The sequence below is a fragment of the Chamaea fasciata genome, unplaced genomic scaffold (genome assembly GCF_029207755.1).
Source record: "Chamaea fasciata isolate MVZ Bird 193981 ecotype frontalis unplaced genomic scaffold, bChaFas1.0.hap1 SCAF_976, whole genome shotgun sequence".
Classification (NCBI taxonomy): domain Eukaryota; kingdom Metazoa; phylum Chordata; class Aves; order Passeriformes; family Sylviidae; genus Chamaea; species Chamaea fasciata.
In genome coordinates, this window is record NW_027095061.1 from 1 (window position 1) to 18,079 (window position 18,079).

Consider the following 18,079-nt stretch of genomic DNA (forward strand, 5'->3'; position numbering starts at 1 on the left):
TTTCCCCCCAAATTTTCCTCCACTTTTACCCATTTTCCCCCATTTTTTCCCCCCAAATTTTTCCCCAAATTTTCCCCCATTTCCCCCCCAAATTTTACCCGAAATTCCCCATTTTTTTCCCCCATTTTTCCCCCAATTTTTCCCCCAAATCCCCCATAAATTCCCCCCTCACAAACTCCCCAAATCCCCCCCAAAAACCCCCCGAATTTCTCCCCAATTCTTTCAATTTCTCGCAAAACTTCCCCCAAAATCCCAAATTTCCCCCAATTTCCCCCCGAAATTCCCCCGGAATTCCCCGAAATTGCTGAATTTCCCCCAAACTTCCCCAAGTTTTCCCCAAATCCGCCGGGTTTTCCCACCCTGAAGAAGATCTCCAGGTCCTGGCACTTCCTGCCCACCCCCAGGCTCAAAGTCCCGTTTTTGGTGGGTTTCTCCCCAAAATTGGCCCGGACCCGAACCCGGCCCGGGTCCAGCTCGGCCCGGAACCAGAGCGACGCCGAAATCTGCGAACCTGCCGCGGGATTCGGGGAGAATTCGGGGGATTTGGGGAAAACCGGGGGGAAATCGGGGATTTGGGGGAATTTCGGGGGGAGAATTGGGGAAAATCTGGGGGATTTGGGGAAAAGTGGGGGGAAATTGGGAAAAAGTCGGGGGAATTTTGGGGGAAATTGGGGGGAAATTGGGGGAAATTGGAGGAAAATTGGGAAAAAATTTGGGGGAAAATTGGGGGAAATTTGGGGAAAATTTTGGGAAAATTGGGGGAAAATTGGGAAAAAATTTGGGGGAAAATCGGGGGAAAATTGGGGGGAAAATTTGGGGGAAATTTGGGGGATTTTGGGGGATTTTGGGGGAAAATTGGGGAAAAATTTTGGGGAATTTTGGTGGAAAATTGGGGGAAATTTGGGGGATTTGGGGGAATTTTGGGGGAAAATTGGGGGAAAATTTTGGGAAAATTGGGGGGATTTTGGGGACAATTTGGGGGAAAATTGGGGGAAATTTGGGGGAAAATTTGGGGGAAAACTGGAGGAAATTTAGGGGATTTCGGGAAAATTGGGGGAAAATTGGGGAAAAATTTTGGGGAATTTTGGGGGGAATTTGGGGGGAAAATTGGGGGAAATTTGGGGGAAATTTGGGGATTTTGGGGACAATTTAGGGGAAAATTGGGGGAAAATTGGGGGGAAATTTGGGGGAAAATTGGAGGAAATTTAGGGGATTTCGGGAAAATTGGGGGAAAATTGGGGAAAAATTTTGGGGGGATTTTGGGGGGACTTTGGAGGGAATTCGGGGGAAATTTGGGCGTTTCGCCGGTTTAGGTTCTTTCCAGGTGGGTTTGGGAGCTCCCAGGTGAGTTTTTCGGCGTCCCAGGTGGGGGTTTTTTGGGGTGGGCGGGGTTTTTTGGGGTGGGCGGGGTCTCAGGTGGGCGGGGTCTCAGGTGAGGGTTCCGGGGGCGCTCACCGAACCCGTCCCGGGATTTTTTGGCGCCCACGAAGCAGAGCCGGGCCGTGGCCAGGTGAGCCCGGAGCTCCTCCCCCTCGGGACACTCCAGGGCGGCCGCCGGAACCACCTGGGGCTGGAACCTCACCTGGATGCGCACCTGCAGCAGCGGGGGGGGACCTGGGGGACACACCTGCGGTCACCTGGGGGCACCTGGGGGACACCTGCGGTCACCTGGGGGCACCTGGGAGGGTTTGGGACACCTGCGGTCACCTGGGGGCACCTGGGGGACACCTGGGAGGGTTTTGGGTCACCTGGGGTCACCTGGGGTCACACCAGGGGTCACACCTGCGGTCACCTGGAGGACACCTGGGGGACACCTGGGAGGGTTTTGGGTCACCTGGAGTCACCTGGGGTCACCTGAGAGGGTTTTTGGGTCACCTGGAGTCACCTGGGGTCACCTGGGGTCACCTGAGAGGGTTTTTGGGTCACCTGGAGTCACCTGGGGTCACCTGGGGTCACCTGAGAGGGTTTTTGGGACACCTGGGGTCACACCTGGGGTCACCTGGGAGGGTTTTGGGACACCTGGGGTCACACCTGGGGTCACCTGGGGTCACCTGGGAGGGTTTTGGGACACCTGGGGTCACACCCGGGGTCACACCTGGGGTCACCTGGGGTCACCTGGGGTCACCTGGGAGGGTTTTGGGTCACCTGGGGTCACACCTGGGGTCACCTGGGGTCACCTGGGAGGGTTTTGGGACACCTGGGGTCACACCTGGGGTCACCTGGGGTCACCTGGGGTCACCTGGGAGGGGTTTGAGTTCACCTGGGAGGATTTCGGGGTCACCTGTGCTCACCTGAGCAGCAGCACCTGTCCCAGGTGGGGTTTGGGAGGGGGGCACTCACCTGAGCAGCAGCACCTGTCCCAGGTGGGGTTTGGGGGGGGGGCACTCACCTGAGCAGCAGCACCTGTCCCAGGTGGGGTTTGGGGGGGCACTCACCTGAGCAGCAGCACCTGTCCCAGGTGGGGTTTGGGGGGCACTCACCTGAGCAGCAGCACCTGTCCTCGCGCCCCCACGGCCAGGTCGGGCAGGTCATCCCCGCTGACGTCACGGCCCCCGCTCAGCGATTGGCCGAAAAGCTCCGGGCGGGACCCGAACCCCGAACCCGGAATGCGCTGGGCAGGTGAGACAGGTGAGATCAGACAGGTGAGATCAGACAGGTGAGATCAGACAGGTGAGATCAGACAAGTGAGACAGGTGAGATCAGACAGGTGAGATCAGACAGGTGAGATCAGACAGGTGAGATCAGACAGGTGAGACAGGTGAGATCAGACAGGTGAGATCAGACAGGTGAGACAGGTGAGACCCCCCCCAGTCCAGGTGAGCTCTCGCCTGTCCCCAGGTGTGTCCCTGTGACCCCTCCAGGTGTCCCCACCTGTCCCAGGTGCCCCCAGGTGTGTCCCTGACCCCCCCCAGGTGTGTCTCACCTGCGCTCCGTCCGCTCGGACGCCTCCAGGTGAGCCCCTGAACAGGTACACGGCGCCACGCCCGTCGTCCTCCCGGGGCGCCCCCACGGCCACCTCGGCCCACCTGTCCCCGTCCAGGTCGCCCAGGTGAGCCAGGCTGGCCCCGAACGCCCCCAGGGGCTGCCCAGGTGAGCCCCGCAGGGACAGGTGACAGCGCAGGTGAGACCTCTGGGGGGACAGGTGAGATCCGACAGGTGAGGTCACGCCGGTGAGATCGGACAGGTGAGATCGGACAGGTGAGATCGGACAGGTGAGACCTCCCAGGTGTGCCCAGGTGTGCCCCTCACCTGTCCCAGGTGTGTCCCAGGTGTGTCCCAGGTGTGTCCCAGGTGTGTCCCCAGGTGTGTCCCAGGCGTGTCCCAACCCCCCCAGGTGTGTCTCACCTGTCCCAGGTGTGTCCCAGGCGTGTCCCAAACCCCCCAGGTGTGTCCCTCACCTGTCCCAGGTGTGTCCCAGGTGTGCCCCAGGTGTGTCCCACCCCCCCCAGGTGTGTCTCACCTGTCCCAGGTGTGTCCCAGGCGTGTCCCACCCCCCCCAGGTGTGTCTCACCTGTCCCAGGTGTGTCCCAGGCGTGTCCCAACCCCCCCAGGTGTGTCTCACCTGTCCCAGATGTGTCTCACCTGCCGGAGCTCGCACAGCTCCACTCGGCCGCCGCTGCCGCCCCCGTAGTAGAAGGGCGCCCCCACCAGGAGGCGGAGGAGGGGCTCACCTGGCCGGGGCTCACCTGAGCGCGGGGCCAGGGCCAGCAGGGAGGCCCCGAAATAGGAGCCCACCTGGGGAGAGACAGGTGAGGAGCGGACAGGTGAGGAGCCACAGGTGACCCCACCCTCCCCCGCCCCGGGTGACCCCACCTGGCCCAGGTGTGTCCCCAGGTGTCCCCAGGTGTGCCCAGGTGTGTCCCCAGGTGTGCCCAGGTGTGTCCCCAGGTGTGCCCAGGTGTGCCCAGGTGTGTCCCCAGGTGTCCCCAGGTGTGTCCCCAGGTGTCCCCAGGTGTCCCCAGGTGTGTCCAGGTGTGCCCAGGTGTGTCCCCAGGTGTCCCCAGGTGTCCCCAGGTGTCCCCAGGTGTGTCCAGGTGTGCCCAGGTGTGTCCCCAGGTGTCCCCAGGTGTCCCCAGGTGTCCCCAGGTGTGTCCAGGTGTGCCCAGGTGTGTCCCCAGGTGTCCCCAGGTGTCCCCAGGTGTGCCCAGGTGTCCCCAGGTGTCCCCAGGTGTGCCCAGGTGTGTACCCAGGTGTGTCCCCAGGTGTGTCCCCAGGTGTCCCCAGGTGTGCCCAGGTGTGCCCACGCCCTCACCTGTGTCCCGGTGGCCTCGCCCAGAACCATCCAGGTGCGTCCGGGCTGCAGCACCAACACCTTGCCCAGGTGAGCGAACCTGGGAGCGCCCAGAGCCAGAGCCCAGGTGGGACCCGGCAGGTGAACCTGAGCCACCGAGTAACCTGCCCAGGTGAGACAGGTGAGGTCACACAGGTGAGATCAGACAGGTGAGATTGGACAGGTGAGATTGGACAGGTGAGATCAAACAGGTGTGGTCACACAGGTGAGGTCACACAGGTGAGACGGGACAGGTGAGACGTGGACAGGTGAGATTGGACAGGTGAGATCAAACAGGTGAGGTCACACAGGTGAGGTCACACAGGTGAGGTCACACAGGTGAGACGTGGACAGGTGAGATTGGACAGGTGAGATCAAACAGGTGAGGTCACACAGGTGAGGTCACACAGGTGAGATCAGACAGGTGAGGTCACACAGGTGAGGTCACACAGGTGAGGTCACACAGGTGAGTCACACAGGTGAGACGGGACAGGTGAGATTGGACAGGTGAGATTGGACAGGTGAGATCAGACAGGTGAGGTCACACAGGTGAGGTCACACAGGTGAGGTCACACAGGTGAGACGGGACAGGTGTGAATTTTGGGGGTTTCCAGGTAAATTTCGGGGCTTTCAGGTAAATTTGGCTCCGCCAGGTGTGAACTCACCCAGGTAGGCGTCCCTCATGTCGCCCAGGTGGGACCCGGAGTCGTTGACGAAGGTGGGCGTGGCCGTGGCCCCGCCCCCGTAGACGAACGCCCCGCCCGACCAATCGAAGGCGCCGACGGCCCCGAGGACGGCCCCGCCCTAAACGGGGTCACACAGGGGTCAGGGGTCACACAGGGGTCACTCAGGGGTCAGTGGCCACTCAGTGGTCACTCAGCAGTCAACGGTCACGTGGTCACTCAGTGGTCACTCAGGGGTCAGTGGACACTCGTTGGTCACTCAGGGGTCACTCAGGGGTCGGTGGTCACTCAGCGGTCAGTAGGGATGGTCAGTGGTCAGTGGTCACTGGGTGGTCAGCGGTCACTGGGTGGTCAGTGGTCACTCAGCGGTCAATGGTCACTCGGTGGTCAGTAGGGATGGTCAGTGGTCACTCGTTGGTCAGCGGTCACTCGGTGGTCACTCAGCAGTCAGTGGTCACTCAGCGGTCACTCAGCGGTCACTCAGTGGTCAGTGTTCACTCAGCGGTCAATGGTCACTCGGTGGTCAGTGGTCACTCAGCGGTCACTCAGCGGTCACTCAGCGGTCACTCAGTGGTCAGTGTTCACTCAGCGGTCAATGGTCACTCGGTGGTCAGTGGTCACTCGGCGGTCACTCAGCGGTCACTCAGCGGTCACTCAGTGGTCAGTGTTCACTCAGCGGTCAATGGTCACTCGGTGGTCAGCGGTCACTCAGTGGTCACTCAGCGGTCACTCAGTGGTCACTGTTCACTCAGCGGTCAATGGTCACTCGGTGGTCACTCAGCGGTCACTCAGCGGTCACTCAGCGGTCACTCAGCGGTCACTCACAGCGGTCAGCAGGGCGCTGAACCCCTCCTGCGCCATCTCCAGCTGGAAGGAGCTGCTGTGGGCGGAGCTCGTACCTGGGCACAGGTGAGGGGTCAGAGGTCACCTGGGCTCACCTGGGACACACCTGGGGTCACCCGGGGTCACCTGGGGGTCACCGGGGGTAACCTGTCCCCAGGTGTGTCCAGGTGAGTGAGCAGGTGAGTGACCAGGTGAGTGACCAGGTGAGTGACCAGGTGTCCCCAGGTGTCCCCAGGTGTCCCAGGTGTCCCCAGGTGTCCCAGGTGTACCCAGGTGTCCCCAGGTGTCCCAGGTGTCCCAGGTGTGCCCAGGTGTGCCCAGCTGTCCCCAGGTGTCCCCAGGTGTGCCCAGGTGTCCCCAGGTGTCCCCAGGTGTCCCAGGTGTGCCCAGGTGTGCCCAGGTGTCCCCAGCTGTGCCCAGGTGTCCCCAGGTGTCCCCAGCTGTCCCAGGTGTCCCCAGGTGTCCCAGGTGTCCCCAGGTGTCCCCAGGTGTCCCCAGGTGTCCCCAGGTGTATTTTAGGTGACCCCAGGTGTCCCCAGCTGTCCCCAGGTGTGTCCCAGGTGTCCCCAGGTGTCCCCAGGTGTGTCCCCAGGTGTCCCCAGCTGTGCCCAGGTGTCCCCAGGTGTCCCCAGCTGTCCCCAGGTGTCCCCAGGTGTCCCCAGGTGTCCCCAGGTGTCCCCAGGTGTCCCAGGTGTCCCCAGGTGTGCCCAGGTGTGCCCAGGTGTGCCCAGGTGTGCCCAGGTGTACCCAGGTGTCCCCAGGTGTCCCCAGGTGTGCCCAGGTGTGCCCAGGTGTCCCCAGCTGTCCCCAGGTGTGCCCAGGTGTGCCCAGGTGTGCCCAGGTACCCTCGATGGCGAAGATCTTCTCGCGCAGCTGGCTCTGGATGTCGGCCAGGGCGTCGAAGTTGTCCACGCGGAACACGTGATCGTGGGCGGGGCCGGAGGCGATGGCCTGGAGCTCACCTGGGCGGACAGGTGGGGCGGGCAGGTGAGGCGGACGGCCGGGGGACCACGGGTGGACAGGTGAGGCGGACAGGTGATGGCGGGCGGGGCTCACCTTGAGCACGAGGACTCTGGAAATCCCGGCCCACCTGAGATGGACAGGTGAGGTGGACAGGTGACCATGGATGGACAGGTGAGATGGACAGGTGACCATGGATGGACAGGTGAGGTGGACAGGTGAGGTGGACAGGTGAGATGGACAGGTGAGGTGGACAGGTGACCATGGATGGACAGGTGACCATGGATGGACAGGTGAGGTGGACAGGTGACCATGGATGGACAGGTGAGGTGGACAGGTGAGGTGGACAGGTGAGATGGACAGGTGAGGTGGACATGAGTGGACAGGTGAGACGGACAGGTGAGAAGGACAGGTGGACACCAGACATGGATGGACGGACAGGTGGACAGATGGACATCTACCTCAACCAGATGGACACACCCACTGACTGACCACCCTCCGGCCATCCCTCCGGCCACTTCTGACCACCACTGACCTCCACTGACCACCACTGACCACACTGCCCACACTGACCACCACTGATCACCGCTGACCACCACTGACCACCACTGACCACCACTGACCACACTGCCCACACTGACCACCACTGATCACCGCTGACCACCACTGACCACCACTGACCACACTGACCACCACTGACCACACTGACCACCGCTGACCACACTGACCACCGCTGACCACCACTGACCACACTGACCACACTGACCACCGCTGACCACACTGACCACCGCTGACCACACTGACCACCACTGACCACCGCTGACCACCACTGACCACACTGACCACCACTGACCACCGCTGACCACACTGACCACCGCTGACCACACTGACCACCGCTGACCACCGCTGACCACACTGACCACCGCTGACCACACTGACCACCGCTGACCACACTGACCACCACTGACCTCCACTGACCACCACTGACTACACTGACCACACTGACCACCGCTGACCACCGCTGACCACAGCTCACCCAGCTGACCACTGGTCACCTCAACGGCGTGACGAGTGACCGCCGTGCCGGATGACGTCCGAGCGCTCCCTGCCCTCCCTGGTGTCCACCCGTCCACCCCTCCGGCCGCGGCCGACCCGCACTGACCCCGATGGCGTAGCGAGTGACCGCCATGCGCTCGGCCAGCGGGATGACGTCCGAGTACTCCAGCGTGTCGCCGTACTTCTCGCCGTCCGTCACCACGATCAGGATCCGCCGGGCGGCCGGCCGGGCCCCGCGGCCGGACACGAACATCTCCTCCCTGCGGGGTCAGAGGTCAGCGGTCGCTGGGGGAGTGGTCAGTGGGGTTGGGGAGTGGTCAGTGGGGTTGAGGAGTGGTCAGTGGAGTTGGGGAGTGGTCAGTGGAGTTGGGGAGTGGTCAGTGGGGTTGGGGAGTGGTCAGTGGGGTTGGGGAGTGGTCAGTGGGGTTGGGGGAGTGGTCAGTGGTCAGTGGGGTTGGGGGAGTGGTCAGTGGGGTTGGACGCAGCTGGAGGAGTGGTCAGCAGTCAGGGGTCAGTGTCAGGGGTCAGCAGTCAGGGGTCAGTGTCAGGGGTCAGTGGTCAGCAGTCAGGGGTCAGCAGTCAGTGGTCAGCAGCAGCAGTCAGTGGTCAGTGGTCAGTGTCAGGGGTCAGCAGTCAGCAGTCAGTGGTCAGCAGCAGCGGTCAGTGGTCAGTGGTCGGTGTCAGGGGTCACTGGTCAGCAGTCAGCAGTCAGGGGTGAGCGGTCAGCGGTCAGCGGTCAGCGGTCACTCACAGGACAGTTTTGATGGCCGTGGCGGTGTGGGTGGTCCCTCGGAACTGCCGGACGTCCCTCAGCAGAAGCTCCGGCCACGGAGAGTTCCGGAAGGTCTTGAAGTCGAAGTGGATCTTGACGGTGCTCGAGAACTGGGTCAGCGAGAACTGGACACGCGGACACCGAGTGACCACTGGGGCGGTCAGTCCGATGACCAACGGCCATCGGTGGCCAACGGTCAAGGGAGATGAATGACCCGAGATGACCAATGGCCATTGGGTGGTCAATGGAGATGACCATCCCAGATGACCCCTGACCGCCGGGTGGTCAATGGAGATGAACGACCCAAGATGACCAATGGCCATTGGGTGGCCAATGGAGATGACCATCCCAGATGACCACTGACCGTCGGGTGGTCAATGGAGATGACCATCCCAGATGACCACTGACCGTCAGGTGGTCAATGGAGATGACCATCCCAGATGACCACTGACCGTCAGGTGGTCAATGGAGATGACCATCCCAGATGACCCCTGATCACCAGGTGGCCAATGGAGATGAACGACCCAAGATGACCAATGGCCATTGGGTGGCCAATGGAGATGACCATCCCAGATGACCACTGACCGTCAGGTGGCCAATGGAGATGACCATCCCAGATGACCCCTGACCACCAGGTGGCCAATGGAGATGAACGACCCAAGATGACCAATGGCCATTGGGTGGCCAATGGAGATGACCATCCCAGATGACCACTGACCGTCAGGTGGCCAATGGAGATGACCATCCCAGATGACCCCTGACCGCCGGGTGGCCAATGGAGATGACCATCCCAGATGACCCCTGACCGCCGGGTGGTCACCACCCCGGTGGCCAGGCGGGCGTTACCTGCGCGTCGTCGTCGCGGAATCGCCGCATGACCTCCACGATGAACCTCTTCATGGTCTCGAAGTCGTTGTGGGAGATGCTGCCCGAGCCGTCCATCAGGAACGCGATGTCCATTGAGGTCTTCGGACACTCTGCGGACACAGAGTGACCGCAGCGATGAGTGACCGCAGCCCCAAGGCCGGACAGGAGGTCCGCGAGATGATCGATGACCATTGGGGGGTCAAGGGTCAAGGTCAACGGGGATGGCCCACCCAAGATGACCAATGGTCGTTGGTGGTCAAGGGTCAGGGTCCATGCCGATGAATGACCCAAGATGACCATTGGGTGGTCAAGGGTCAATGGTCAGTGGCAATGAATGACCCAAGGTGACCGATGACCATTGGGTGGTCACCACCCAACGTCCATGGATGACCAATGACCATTGGGTGGTCACCACCCAAGATGACCAAGGACCATGGGGTGGTCACCACTCAACATCCGTCGAGATGACCAACCCAAGATGACCGATGACCACTGAGTGACCACCACCCGAGGTCCATGGATGACCAATGACCACTGGGTGGACGATGGAGATGAATGATCCAAGATGACCATTGGGTGACCAATGGTCAATGGAGATGACCCACCCAAGATGAGCAATGACCATTGGGTGGTCAACACTCAATGACCATGGAGATGAATGACCCAAGGTGACCGATGACCATTGAGTGGTCAATGGAGATGAATGACCCAAGGTGACCGATGACCATTGAGTGGTCAATGGAGATGAATGACCCAAAGTGACCGATGACCATTGAGTGGTCAATGGAGATGAATGACCCAAAGTGACCGATGACCATTGAGTGGTCAATGGAGATGAATGACCCAAGGTGACCGATGACCATTGAGTGGTCAATGGAGATGAATGACCCAAGGCGACCGATGACCACTGAGTGACCACCACCCCAGCGGTCACCGCGGCTGACCGCTGACCGCGCCGTACCCGGGAACGTTTCCGGAATGTTCCGGACGCGCTGCAGGGCGGAGTCCAGGTGGACGCAGAACCCGTTCAGGTGGACGTTGACCCCGCAGGTCTGGGGCGAGGTGGGGCCGCACACCTGGACGGGGGCAGGAGACAAATTTTGGGGCAAAAAAAAGAGATTTTGGACAAAATTCACCCCCCCAAAAAAAAATAAATTGGGGGGTTTCGTCTTTTTGGCGTTGCGGCGAAAAAAACCCAAATTTTGGGGTGGAACGACCAGAAAAACCCAAATTTGGGGTTTCGGGTCCTGATTTTGGGGTGAAACCTTCTAAAAAATCCGTGTTTTGGGTTCCCATCCCCAGGTTTTGGGGCGAGATCGCCTGAAAACCCAAATTTTGGCGTTCAAACCCAAATTTTGGGGTGAAACCTCCCGAAATCACCCCCCAAAAAATTCCAAATTTTGGGGTTCGAACCCCCAAATTTCAGGTTGAAACCCCCCTAAACCACCCACCAAAAAAAACCCCCAAAATTTCTTCTCCCAACCCCAAAAATCTCCCCCAAATACCCCAAAATCTCCCAAAATCCCCAAAATCCCCCCAAATCTCCCCAAAATATCCCCAAAATCCCCCAAAATCTCCTCAAAATCCCCCAAAATCCCCCCAAATCTCCCCAAAATCCCCCAAAATCCCCCCAAAATCTCCCCAAAATCTCCCAAAATCCCCCCAAATCCCCCCAAAATCCCCCAAAATCCCCCAAAATCCCCCAAAATCTCCCCAAATCTCCCCCAAATCCCCCCAAATCTCCCCAAAATCTCCCAAAATCTCCCAAAATCCCCCCAAATCCCCCCCAAATCTCCCAAAATCTCCCAAAATCCCCCAAAATCCCCCAAAATCTCCCCCCAAAAATTCCGGTGTTTCTCACCAGCGCCGCGTCGTCTCCGGCCGCCAACGCCAACCCCAGCGAGGAATTGACGGCTCCGGGTGGCCCTGGGGACCGTTTTTTTGGGGTGAAATCCGGGGATTTGGGGAAAATTCGGGGAAAATCCGGGAATTTGGGGGGATTTTGGGGGATTTTGGGGGATTTTGGGGGATTTTGGGGGATTTTGGGGGATTTTGGGGGATTTTGGGGTCTCACCGGTGACGGGGAGTTTCTGGCAGTTTCTGGAGCGGAAGCGGCAGTGATAAACGGCGCCGGAGTCGTCGGGGCCGGAGCGTTCCTGGGGGGCTCCCACCAGGATCCTGCGGGATTTGGGGGAAGATTCCGGGATTTGGGGAAAATTGGGGGAAGTTGGGGGAATTTTGAGGGAATTTGGGGGAATTTTGGGGGAATTTTGGGGGAATTTGGGGGAATTTTGGGAGATTTTGGGGGAATTTTGAGGGATTTTGGGGGAATTTTGGGGGAATTTTGAGGGATTTTTGGGGGGGAAATATGGGAAAAACTGGTGGAACAAAAAGGAGAAAATTCGGGGGAGTTTGGGGAAAATTTGGGAAAATTTGGGGAAAAATTGGGGATTTTTTTTGAAATTTGGGGGAATTTTGATGGATTTCTTTGGGGAAATACGGGAAAAACTGGTGGGAAAAAAAGGAGAAAATTCGGGGGAGTTTGGGGAAGATTTGGGGGAAAACTGGGGAATTTGGGGGGATTTTTAAGGGATTTTTAAGGAAATTCGGGGAATCTTGAGAGAATTTGGGGGAAAAAATGGGGGAAATTTGGGGAAATTTGGGGAAATGTTGGAAAATTCGAGGCGAATTTGGGGAGAAAAAAACGGGAAAGTTTTGGAAAAAGCGGGGGAAAAAAATTGGGGAAAATTTGGGGGGAAAAAAAGAAAATTCGGGGGGAATTTGGGAACAAATGTGGGAAAAAAAAAAGGGAAAACAGCGGAAAATTTGGGGGAACTGGGAACAAACGGGGGAAGAAAAATTGGGGAAAAAAATTTGGGAAAGTATTGGAAAAAATGGTGGAAAAAATGGCAAAAAAACCCCAAAACCCGGGAAAAATCATGAAAAATTTGGGAAAAATCGGGGAAATTTTGGGGAAATTTTGGGGAAATTTTGGGGAAATTTTGGGGAAATTTGGGGAAGTTTACCATCCGTCGTCGCTGGTGCCGAACTGGGCCACGGTGGCGCCGAAGCCGCCGGCGGCGTCGCCGCGGAAAACCGTCGGCGTCTCCAGGTCCAGCCCCCGGCACAGCAGGGCTGGGGGGGCACCAAAAAAAAACCCCAAAAAACCCCAAAATTTGGGGCGGGGACACGCCCAGAGGTCACCTGGGAGGGGCCGGGGGGGCCCCAAGGTCCAGGGGGGTCCACACCTGTCCAGGTGTCCACCCCACCCCAATGTCCACCCCAACCCCGATGTCCAGAGGGGTCACCGATGTCCAGTTGTCCACCTCAATGTCCGGAGGAGTCCCCCAATGTCCAGGTGTGCCCTCACCTGCCCAGGTGTCCCCAAACTCAATGTCCAGCTGTCCACCCATATGTCCAGGTGTGTCCACACCTGTCCAGGTGTCCCCAGTCCCAACGTCCAGGGGGGTCCCCAGTGTCCAGGTGTCCACCCCAAACTCAATGTCCATCCCAATCCCAGTGACCAGGTGTCCACTCCAATGTCCAGGTGTGTCCACACCTGTCCAGGTGTCCACCCCAAGGTCCAGTTGTCCACCTCAATGTCCAGGTGTCCCCAGTCCCAACATCCAGGTGTCCACCTCAATGTCCAGCTGTCCACCCCAATGTCCAGGTGTCCACCCCAATGTCCAGGTGTCCACCCCAATGTCCAGGTGTCCACCTCAACGTCCAGTTGTCCACCCCAATGCCCAGGTGTCCACCTCAATGTCCAGTTGTCCACCCCAATGTCCAGGTGTCCATCCCAATGTCCAGGTGTCCACCTCAATGTCCAGGTGTCCACCCCAACGTCCAGTTGTCCACCCCAATGTCCAGCTGTCCACCCCAATGTCCAGCTGTGCCCTCACCTGTCCAGGTGTCCCCAATCCCAACGTCCAGGTGTCCACCCCACCCCAATGTCCACCCCAAACTCAATGTCCATCCCAGTCCCAATGTCCAGGTGTCCACCCCAATGTCCAGGTGTGTCCCCACCTGCCCAGGTGTCCCCAATCCCAATGTCCAGGTGTCCACCCCAATGTCCAGGTGTGTCCCCACCCGCCCAGGTGTCCCCAATCCCAATGTCCAGGTGTCCACCCCAATGTCCAGCTGTCCACCCCAATGTCCAGGTGTCCCCAATCCCAACGTCCAGGTGTCCCCCCCCGCCCCAATGTCCCCCCCAACCCCACGTCCATCCCAAGCCCGACGTCCGGCCGTGCCCCCGCAGGTCCGGGTGTGTCCCCGCCAGGTGTGTCCCCCAGGCCCCGCCCCTCCTGTCCCCACCTGTCCCCAGCAGCGCCAGCAGCTTTCCCGGCTCCATTTTCGCCTCTTTCGGCCCCAAAATAAAAATGGAGAAGTTTGGGGGGGGAGGGTGGGGGAGGGGCAGGAAGCGGTGGGTGGGGGAGGGGTGAGAAAGAAATGTCTGTGGGTCGAAACGGCGCGGGAAAAGGGGGCGGGGCCGTCAAAAAGGGGGCGGGGCCGCCGAACGGTGGCGGGGGGAAAGGGGAAGTTGCGGCGATGACGTCATAAGCGGGGGAAGGAGGAAGGCGCCGCTTCCGGTGGGGGGATGGGCGGAGGGGTGGGGGAGGGGCGGGGTTGGTTCTGTGTTTCTGTCCGTCTGTCTGTCCGTGCCGGGCGCGCGGGCGGTCGCCGCGTCCGTCCGTTCGTCCGTTCCGTGTCCGCCTGTCCATCCATCCGTCCCAACTGTCCATCCGTCCGTCTGTCCATCCGTCCGTCCATCCCAACTGTCCGTGTGTCCATTGTGTCCGTCTGTCCGTCCCAAGCGTCCATCTGTCCATCCGTCCGTCCCAACTGTCCATCCGTCCATCCATTCCCTCCGTCCATCTGTCCAGCCCCACCCGTCTGTCCGTCCGTCCGTCCATCCCAAGCGTCCGTCCGTCCACCTGTCCGTCCGTTCCCTGTGTCCATCTGTCCCCTGTGTCCGTCCGTCCGTCCGTCCACCCCAACCATCCATCCGTCCGTTGCGTCCGCCTGTCCCAAGTGTCCGGCTGTTCCCTCCCGTGTCCGTCCGTCCATCCCTCTGTCCAATCCTGTGTCCATCCCTCTGTCCAATCCCGTGTCCGTCCGTCCATCCCTCTGTCCAATCCCGTGTCCGTCCGTCCGTCCCTCTGTCCAATCCCGTGTCCATCCCTCTGTCCAATCCCGTGTCCGTCCGTCCATCCCTCTGTCCAATCCCGTGTCCGTCCCTCTGTCCAATCCCGTGTCCGTCCCTCTGTCCAATCCCGTGTCCATCCCTCTGTCCAATCCCGTGTCCATCCCTCTGTCCAATCCCGTGTCCGTCCCTCTGTCCAATCCCGTGTCCATCCGTCCATCCCTCTGCCCAATCCCGTGTCCGTCCGTCCGTCCCTCTGTCCAATCCCGTGTCCGTCCGTCTGTCCCTCTGTCCAATCCCGTGTCCATCCCTCTGTCCAATCCCGTGTCCGTCCATCCCTCTGTCCAATCCCGTGTCCATCCCTCTGCCCAATCCCGTGTCCGTCCGTCCGTCCCTCTGTCCAATCCCGTGTCCGTCCGTCCATCCCTCTGTCCAATCCCGTGTCCATCCCTCTGTCCAATCCCGTGTCCGTCCATCCCTCTGTCCAATCCCGTGTCCATCCCTCTGTCCAATCCCGTGTCCGTCCGTCCATCCCTCTGTCCAATCCCGTGTCCATCCGTCCATCCCTCTGTCCAATCCCGTGTCCGTCCCTCTGTCCAATCCCATGTCCGTCCGTCCGTCCCTCTGTCCAATCCCGTGTCCATCCGTCCATCCCTCTGTCCAATCCCGTGTCCGTCCATCCCTCTGTCCAATCCCGTGTCCGTCCGTCCGTCCCTCTGTCCAATCCCGTGTCCATCCGTCCGTCCCTCTGTCCAATCCCGTGTCCGTCCGTCCGTCCCTCTGTCCAATCCCGTGTCCGTCCGTCCGTCCCTCTGTCCAATCCCGTGTCCGTCCGTCCGTCCCTCTGTCCAATCCCGTGTCCATCCCTCTGTCCAATCCCGTGTCCATCCCTCTGTCCAATCCCGTGTCCGTCCCTCTGTCCAATCCCGTGTCCGTCCATCCCTCTGTCCAATCCCGTGTCCATCCCTCTGCCCAATCCCGTGTCCGTCCGTCCGTCCCTCTGTCCAATCCCGTGTCCGTCCGTCCGTCCCTCTGTCCAATCCCGTGTCCATCCCTCTGTCCAATCCCGTGTCCATCCGTCCATCCCTCTGTCCAATCCCGTGTCCGTCCATCCCTCTGTCCAATCCCGTGTCCGTCCGTCCATCCCTCTGTCCAATCCCGTGTCCATCCCTCTGTCCAATCCCGTGTCCATCCGTCCGTCCCTCTGTCCAATCCCGTGTCCGTCCATCCCTCTGTCCAATCCCGTGTCCGTCCGTCTGTCCAATCCCGTGTCCATCCGTCCATCCCTCTGTCCAATCCCGTGTCCGTCCATCCCTCTGTCCAATCCCGTGTCCGTCCATCCCTCTGTCCAATCCCGTGTCCATCCCTCTGTCCAATCCCGTGTCCGTCCGTCCGTCCCTCTGTCCAATCCCGTGTCCGTCCCTCTGTCCAATCCCGTGTCCATCCCTCTGTCCAATCCCGTGTCCATCCGTCCATCCCTCTGTCCAATCCCGTGTCCGTCCATCCCTCTGTCCAATCCCGTGTCCGTCCGTCCATCCCTCTGTCCAATCCCGTGTCCATCCCTCTGTCCAATCCCGTGTCCATCCGTCCATCCCTCTGTCCAATCCCGTGTCCGTCCGTCCGTCCCTCTGTCCAATCCCATGTCCGTCCCTCTGTCCAATCCCGTGTCCGTCCCTCTGTCCAATCCCGTGTCCATCCGTCCATCCCTCTGTCCAATCCCGTGTCCGTCCGTCTGTCCAATCCCGTGTCCGTCCGTCTGTCCCTCTGTCCAATCCCGTGTCCATCCGTCCATCCCTCTGTCCAATCCCGTGTCCGTCCGTCCATCCCTCTGTCCAATCCCGTGTCCATCCCTCTGTCCAATCCCGTGTCCATCCGTCCATCCCTCTGTCCAATCCCGTGTCCGTCCGTCTGTCCAATCCCGTGTCCGTCCCTCTGTCCAATCCCGTGTCCGTCCGTCCATCCCTCTGTCCAATCCCGTGTCCGTCCCTCTGTCCAATCCCGTGTCCGTCCGTCCGTCCCTCTGTCCAATCCCGTGTCCATCCGTCCGTCCCTCTGTCCAATCCCGTGTCCGTCCGTCCGTCCCTCTGTCCAATCCCGTGTCCATCCCTCTGTCCAATCCCGTGTCCGTCCGTCCGTCCCTCTGTCCAATCCCGTGTCCGTCCATCCCTCTGTCCAATCCCGTGTCCGTCCGTCTGTCCAATCCCGTGTCCGTCCGTCCGTCCCTCTGTCCAATCCCGTGTCCGTCCATCCCTCTGTCCAATCCCGTGTCCGTCCCTCTGTCCAATCCCGTGTCCATCCGTCCATCCCTCTGTCCAATCCCGTGTCCGTCCATCCCTCTGTCCAATCCCGTGTCCGTCCCTCTGTCCAATCCTGTGTCCGTCCGTCTGTCCAATCCCGTGTCCGTCCCTCTGTCCAATCCCGTGTCCGTCCGTCCGTCCCTCTGTCCAATCCCGTGTCCGTCCGTCCGTCCCTCTGTCCAATCCCATGTCCGTCCCTCTGTCCAATCCCGTGTCCGTACCTCTGTCCAATCCCGTGTCCATCCGTCCATCCCTCTGTCCAATCCCGTGTCCGTCCGTCTGTCCAATCCCGTGTCCGTCCGTCTGTCCCTCTGTCCAATCCCGTGTCCATCCGTCCATCCCTCTGTCCAATCCCGTGTCCGTCCGTCTGTCCAATCCCGTGTCCGTCCCTCTGTCCAATCCCGTGTCCGTCCGTCCGTCCCTCTGTCCAATCCCGTGTCCGTCCGTCTGTCCAATCCCGTGTCCGTCCCTCTGTCCAATCCCGTGTCCATCCGTCCGTCCCTCTGTCCAATCCCGTGTCCGTCCGTCCGTCCGTCTGTCCAATCCCGTGTCCGTCCCTCTGTCCAATCCCGTGTCCGTCCGTCCGTCCCTCTGTCCAATCCCGTGTCCGTCCGTCTGTCCAATCCCGTGTCCGTCCCTCTGTCCAATCCCGTGTCCGTCCGTCCGTCCCTCTGTCCAATCCCGTGTCCATCCCTCTGTCCAATCCCGTGTCCGTCCGTCTGTCCCTCTGTCCAATCCCGTGTCCGTCCATCCCTCTGTCCAATCCCGTGTCCGTCCGTCCCTCCCTCTGTCCAATCCCGTGTCCATCCCTCTGTCCAATCCCGTGTCCGTCCATCCCTCTGTCCAATCCCGTGTCCATCCCTCTGTCCAATCCCGTGTCCGTCCCTCTGTCCAATCCCGTGTCCGTCCGTCTGTCCCTCTGTCCAATCCCGTGTCCGTCCGTCCGTCCCTCTGTCCCCACACCTGACCCAGGTGTGCTGGGACCCCACCTGTCCCTCCCCCCCGCCCCAAAGGGGGCGTGTCTATGTCTATGCAAATAAGCCTCATTACATCACTGTCTCTTGCTCGCCGGCCCCGCCCCCGCCGGCCTTTAATTCGCAAAGGGGCGTGGCTATGCAAACAAGGCAATGACATCACCCTTAGGTAGCCTTAAATGGGAGGAAGAGGCGTGGCTATGCAAAACAGCCC

At 60.2% G+C, this 18,079-nt stretch overlaps 1 protein-coding gene across 1 annotated transcript; it reads right to left on the bottom strand.

The window, feature by feature from the left end:
* Positions 1-299: 299 nt before the first annotated feature.
* LOC136306089 (integrin alpha-D-like) lies at positions 300-13,846 on the bottom strand. Its single transcript, XM_066209438.1, has 17 exons — positions 13,766-13,846; positions 12,478-12,586; positions 11,526-11,629; positions 11,313-11,377; positions 10,413-10,527; positions 9,431-9,561; positions 8,564-8,709; positions 7,919-8,072; positions 6,853-6,886; positions 6,638-6,758; positions 5,779-5,848; positions 4,936-5,074; positions 4,253-4,395; positions 3,583-3,735; positions 2,924-3,130; positions 1,456-2,611; positions 300-511 (listed from the first exon to the last, which is right to left on the bottom strand). The coding sequence occupies exons 1-16, from the start codon at positions 13,800-13,802 to the stop codon at positions 2,477-2,479; spliced, it is 1,863 nt and encodes a 620-aa protein (XP_066065535.1). The 5' UTR covers positions 13,803-13,846; the 3' UTR covers positions 300-511; positions 1,456-2,476.
* Positions 13,847-18,079: the final 4,233 nt, after the last annotated feature.

What these genes read in the sequence shown, in the direction of transcription:
- LOC136306089 (XM_066209438.1), bottom strand. Translation starts at nt 13,802, where the DNA reads ATGGAGCCGGGAAAGCTGCTGGCGCTGCTGGGGACAG. An exon ending in CATTCCGGAAACGTTCCCGG is followed by an intron (nt 9,562 to 10,412) that starts GTACGGCGCGGT and finishes CTGTGTCCGCAG; the next exon opens with AGTGTCCGAAGACCTCAATG. An exon ending in AGCTGTGCGAGCTCCGGCAG is followed by an intron (nt 3,131 to 3,582) that starts GTGAGACACATC and finishes CTGTCCCCCCAG; the next exon opens with AGGTCTCACCTGCGCTGTCA.